This window comes from Argiope bruennichi, chromosome 10, assembly GCF_947563725.1.
Source record: "Argiope bruennichi chromosome 10, qqArgBrue1.1, whole genome shotgun sequence".
In the NCBI taxonomy this organism is placed as follows: domain Eukaryota; kingdom Metazoa; phylum Arthropoda; class Arachnida; order Araneae; family Araneidae; genus Argiope; species Argiope bruennichi.
The window spans coordinates 19,093,737-19,100,342 of NC_079160.1; the positions used below are offsets into that span (position 1 = coordinate 19,093,737).

General features: G+C 28.4%; 1 protein-coding gene across 1 annotated transcript; it reads left to right on the forward strand.

The window, feature by feature from the left end:
- Window positions 1-231: 231 nt before the first annotated feature.
- Window positions 232-1,176, forward strand: LOC129987455 (zinc finger and BTB domain-containing protein 41-like). Its single transcript, XM_056095437.1, has one exon. The coding sequence runs from the start codon at window positions 232-234 to the stop codon at window positions 1,174-1,176; it is 945 nt and encodes a 314-aa protein (XP_055951412.1).
- The last annotated feature ends 5,430 nt before the right edge of the window (window positions 1,177-6,606 follow it).

Below are 6,606 nucleotides of genomic sequence, written 5' to 3' on the forward strand. Positions count from 1 at the left end.
GCAAGGAATCGATTTCATAAATTACAATCCCATATAAACTTCAATGATTCTGAATTAAATAAAAGCATGCAGCAAAACTACGAATTTCAAATATGTCAGCAATATGAAAGCCAACAGGAAGAAATAAATGACAATAATGTAGAACTTATTTTATCAGATGTTGAGAAGATGTCAAATAAATATGAATTGTGTACTGAAAATGTAAATAATTTTATGCAACAACTATCTATAATGAATGAAGTTATTTTAGAGCAAGAAACTGATTCTGGATTAATTAAAGATAGTACTGAAATAAATTCTTCACTGAAAAGTGAGAAAGCAGAAATGAAGTTAATTGTATGTCCCAAATGTGATGCCCATTTTGAAAAGAGAGCTGAATTGGCACTGCACTTTAAACAATTTCATCTGAAAAAAAGAGGACGTCCAGCTGTACCAGTGGAGTGCAACTTATGTCAAAAGAAATTCTCCTGTAAAAAGGATTATGCTATTCATTTCCGAGATCATTCTACAAAACCATATGCATGTCCGTCTTGTAAAAAAATGTGCTTTTTAAATGTTCCACATTCATGTAAAAAGGTAAAATATGAAAAATCTAAACGTAGTGTATGGGAGGCTTGTAAGAAAGTATTAACTGATAAGTCTTTTCAACAAGCACCTTCTGAAGACTCAAAATATTTTGTACCAAAACTTCCTATTTCGAAAAAAGTTGTGTTCATGAATACTTTTCAAAATCAAATGATTTTTAAAAATTTGAAAATTTCTTCAGACAATGCATTGATTGCAAATTTTGTACCTCACCTAAAGGGAAATAAAATAACAAATAATAGCATTGTGAATAATATCAGTTGTGATCAAAATTCTGTCGAGCAATTATTTAGCGAATGTAAAAATATGCATGACCTACAATTGGATAATCTGATGAATTTTCAAACTGCAGCAACAAATGTGACTGAAATGAACAACTCAGAATTTTTTTGTAATATATGTGATATATCTTTTAAAGAGATGGAAAAATATGAAGCTCATTATTCTACTCATTTATGCGATGAATTTTGTCAAATAAGAGAAGGTGATGAAGAGTTACATGTATGCAATGTCTGTGGTAAATGTTTCACAGAATTAAATGCATTCCAAGCACATGAGTTTACTCATGTTAATAAAAATGATCTGCTATAAATAACTAGACTGGCTGGTACTACAATTGTTAAAATTGTAGGGCTTTTTTTCATTCAAATTTGATAATTTTCAAATTTGTCATCCTTCATTTTAGATTATGTTGAAGTACAAAAAAATAAATAAATAAAGAGAAATTTAATTTATAATGCACATTGTTTTTTTATTTTACACTAGATGCATTTGATTGGCTACTGGCTCACCTGGATAGTTTCTGCTAAATTTTCAATTTAATATTTTATGTAGTTTTCTCTTGATAACTTCTTCAGGTAGATATTTTAAAATTTAGTAGCTACATTCTGTTAACACAAACATTCTATTTAAAAAGCCTTGTATTGTTCCTTTCATTGTTCAATTTATCTAATCTTTTGTCATCTCACTTAGAATTTGAACTTTAATTTAAAAAATAAAAATAAAGATTTTTATTTAAAATATAAGACCAGATAATAGAATCATTCAGGATTGAAATTTTATGCGTCTCGCAGAATATTTCTCAAAATTTGTGTAATGGATGATTATTTATTCTCTGATTCAACAAACAATTCAGTGATTTAAAATAAGAAAAAGATTTTCAAACAATAATATAATATATTACATTGAGTGTTGTAGTGTTTAAAAATAGAAGCACTTAAAAAAATATCACCATTGCTTACCTATAAATGTTTAAATCTTAACTGTAAGTAAAGCAAATTTCAAAAAAGTATTTTAAAAATAGAAACCTACTCATTATGGAAAAAGGCAAGACAAGAAACTTGTTATAAATATGAAAACAGTTTAAGTTTTACTTTAACAATGAAATATTTTGTTGTGAAATATATTTAAAATATTTTTTTAAAAATGGGAGTAAAGTTGTACATTTAAAAATTTTATACTATTCAAAATTTTCATCTTTATCTTGATTTCAAAAAAATCAATAAATTTTTTAATTTTAAAATGAAGTAAAAATTAATTTTGTACAGCAATATTTTCAAACATTATAGTGAAAAACACTACAATTTTTGTTAACTTTTAATTAATTAAAATTTTTAAATAATTGCTCCAAGATGCAACTTTTTACCCTCCAAAGTATATACATACTGAATTCGGCAGCCCTGGTTAAATAATCTGGCCTGTATCACACCACTATACAAATATATTCTCCTTGGTTATTAGTAGACCTTTCTTGAAAAATTGAAACTAGATTGTGATGTACGTATACTAACAGATTTTTAATAAACATTTAGTTAAAAAAGATCTGATTGAACTTTAAAGTGTGGTGCCTATTTTACTAAATTAAAGGCTAAGAATGTTATATGTGTGTGTGTGTGTGTCGTTGCTCCATTTTGATTTACCTTAATTATTTGGATGATTAATTAGAACACAAAATGAAAATGCTCAAATAACAATTAGCTATTATTTTAAATTACAAAAAATTAAAGTTATATGAAATTTGAATGCTGGATAATATGGATTACCAATCTGAATGTTAAATACATTCATACTGTTATCAATCACATTTACATCCATAAATATGTTTAGAAAGAAATTAAGCTCATTTATATAATCACTAAAAAAGAAATTTCGATCAAATAAAAAAAAATTATATAAATCTTTTTTTAAAAAATCAAATTTTAATGCTTAAAATAAGAAAAAAGGGAAATTGATGTTGTTGTTGTTTCTAATTGCAGGTGTTATAGCTGCACTATACCACCTTCATAAAACCAAAGATCTCTAAAAAGTCCAAAAACAATAGCGGATCCCTTAAATTTAAACATTTAAGAATGTGATTGGGGGAGTCTTGATCTGCCTTGCACCAAGGACATTCAGCAAAGATTCTCCATCCGTGTTGGAAGGTGAGGGATTTGGTGTGTCCACTCAAAAAACGAGAGATGCCATGAATGAAGATAAGCAGAAGTTCTGTGCTGATCATTTTAGCTAAAGAGCTTGTTGTAATATTTTGAAAGACAGTAACTTCTCAGAGAAAGAGGTGGTAGATCACTCTCGTACAGTACAATATCATTAGGGCAGCTATTATGAAGGCCAGTAATTATTCTTGAAGCACTTAATTGCACTCTTTCAAGTTTGTCTAAGTTAACTTTTGAGGCACAAAAGTAAATTGGGAAACCATACTCTAGAATGGTCTGATCAGTGAGATGTAGGTGGTTCTCAGTGTCTTAGCATCTGCACCCCAGTCTCGTAAATATATTTAAGTATATTGTCTTTTCCGACATTTATTTACAAGAGCATCTGTATGTCGGTTGCTCCATATCTCTTGACCGAAAACATAGCTCAAGTATTTGGTAATTATTTACAAGAGCCTCTATATATCGGTTGCTCAATGTCTTTTGATCGAGAACGTAGCCCAAGTATTTGGCATTTTTTTTGCATAATTTAATTGACAGCCATTCATAAAGACACTTGGTTGATAGTTACAAAGTCGGTAGTAAAGAAAGTAACCAAGGACTTGAGGTATTGAAAGTGTTTATGTGTTTTAGCAAAAGCACATATCTCAGTAAGTGCAGAGTTGAGGTTAGATTCAATTCTCCCTATGTCAGAGGCAGAATGTCACAAGATGAGGTTATTGGCAAAAAGTCCCAAGTTACAATAGTTACTGATTACCTCTTCGATACCAGCAATATATAGAGAAAACAATAACGGGCTCAATACTGACCCCTGAGGTAATCCATGTCTCAATCCAAAAGGGTCAGACAAAGAGTTTTTGTATTTTACTCTAATCGATCTGAGCTGTAAAAAGTCAAAAATCCAAGGCAGGGCTCTTCCTTTAATACTAAAAACATCATAAAGTTTCGTAATGAGCTTTTGTCTACAGACTCTGTCAAAAGTTCTACTCATGTCCAAAAGGATAGCCGCAGTGTGGATTGTTGGTTTTAAGTTTTGAGAATCTCTGATATTCTTGCAAAAGAATAATATCTGATCAATTGTACTACGTCCTTTTCTAAAGCCATATTTGCTCTTTTGGGAGCAGTCCATTTGAGGACAAATAAAAGTTCAACCTGGCCAGGACAAACCTCTCCATGAGCTTGCAAACGAAAGATGTCAACGAGATGGGCCTTAAGCTCCCCATGGAGCTCGAGTCCTTTCCAGGTTTTAGGAAAGGGATAATTATAGCCCTCTTCCACTCCCGAGGAAGTTGACACAGTTTCCATGAAAGGTTAAAGAGCTTCAAAAGTCTATGTTTTCCCTGAGCGCCGAGTAGTTTAACCATAAGTTCATGGATATTATCTGGTCCCATGAAATCATGTGAAATAATTAACCACTTTTAAAAAATGATTTTCATGAGAACATTAAAAATTACCCTCTATGAATATGTGTAAATCAGCCTTTCTAAAAATAACCTAGAAATTTTGAGAAAATAGGATTGTAACAAATTATTCCAATAGACATTACAATTATACTAATTATTCATATTATGCTATGGTGTAAAAATTAAACTGAAGATTTTATAATTTAAATTCACTTTAAAAGGCCACTTCCCTTTCTCTTTGTAAGTGGGCCCCATTTATCCCAAAGATTCAATGTTGGCACTTGCCTAATGAGCATTTCAAAAATTATTTCAATTCAAAACTGTAAGTTAATTAAAACTCACTCAGTATACATTTTTAATGCAATTAAGATACTAGACTTTTATTCACAAACATTAATTCGTTACATAAACAAATTGATTTTGCCATTCTAATTAATAGTACAAATTTTAAATTATCAAAATACCATGAAGTTAAAGGATTAATCATGTTTTAACTTCTTTCCATATAATGTAATAAAGAGCATTTTATTGCCTTAAGTGTTTGTAAGTTATATCTGGTGATGTTTTACCATATACTAATTTAAAATTGAATCTTTTGCCACTCGTTCTTACTTAATAGCCACTTTTGGCAAACAGTTGTTTGCTTAGATAATTGACTTTTTAGGTTGTTAAATGTTTGATATAGAATGTATTTTTTTAAAAATTGTTTATTTGATATAACTTATAAATATAAATTTCATTAAGCCAATCTGCAACAAATTTAAAATAATTATTTACTATGAAATAACAGCAGAAATGTTAGCTTAGTGTTTATGTTTTAAGATAATGCAAAAAACATTTTTGAGAAATTATTAGTTTTGAAAACTATGGTCATCTATTTCTGTACGTAAATCATCGTAATTATCCATTTAGTGATGGTTAAGCCTCTTTTCATGCTGGATTAAACTGTTTGATGGCTATATCTTGATTTCTTTTACATCTACCTTCTTCTAACTGAACGAAATGTTTGACATGCAGAATTTATAATAATACTTTTTAGATCTATTAATTAATGAAGTACTGAATTAAGTGCAGCTATAAAAATGCTGAAGGAAGCAGTCTGAAACATTTTTATATTGATTTATTTATATTTGTTTGATACCATTCCATGATAAATAATAAAAGAGATTTTTCTATCATATATGTTAGCATTTTATATGTAGAGGTTTTTATTATTTTTATTCTTTGACTTTAATATTTATTGTTGAAGAAAGAGCAATTAATAAACCAAAAGAAGGATATTTAATTAAATTTTGATTATCTGAATCACATAAAAGCAGAAAATAGGCGGAAGAAAACCCTCATGATGATCAAAAATTACAATTTTTCTATTCAGAAAAATGTTTAAGGGAAATTTACAGAAACAGTATATTACCAAAAATTGTTCAGATTTATTAACCTTTGATGGCATTGGAAAAATTATGCAACATACAGCTTCAAAGAAAAGAGATGAAGTAAAAAGATATCCATTCTTTAAAGCATGTAAATACAATTTGAAAAAGAATATGTTTCAAAGATGTACCATTTTTAACCAACATTGTAATTTTCCTTTTCAAGAAGCATAATATCAAATGCATTTTTTTTTCTCACTGATTCACAAATTAATATTTAACAAAAATAGATATGCATTATAATATGAAAAGGAAATCATTAAATAATATGAAAAGAAAATCATTATCAGGCAGTAACAATTAAGAATGAATGTGTCACATTTATTTGGTTTAATATGTATAAATATATATTTACACATACACATACTACCAAGAATGTCAAATGCAACATGTTCAGCTTCAAAAGAACTCATAAATTATACTGGTATCATTGTATTAACATGCCAAAAGAAGAAAGCTCATGCGAATAGAAAGGGATCTAAATAAGAGTGCATAAATTTTACTATTTCATGCTAAATTTTGATTCAATACGTGAGTTTACACAAAAAAAGTGGCATCTTTTTTGAGATATTTATAATGCAATCTTCCATTGTGTTTATTTTATATTTGATATATAAATTTTATCAGCAGTAAATTAGATTTTCTTTTCATTTATTTGTAGTTGGACATTAAAAAAAAAAAGAATTAATCTTGGAATAATAACAACATTACCTTTCTGAATAAAATTTTACATAAAAACTATCAATCTAAAATTTTTCT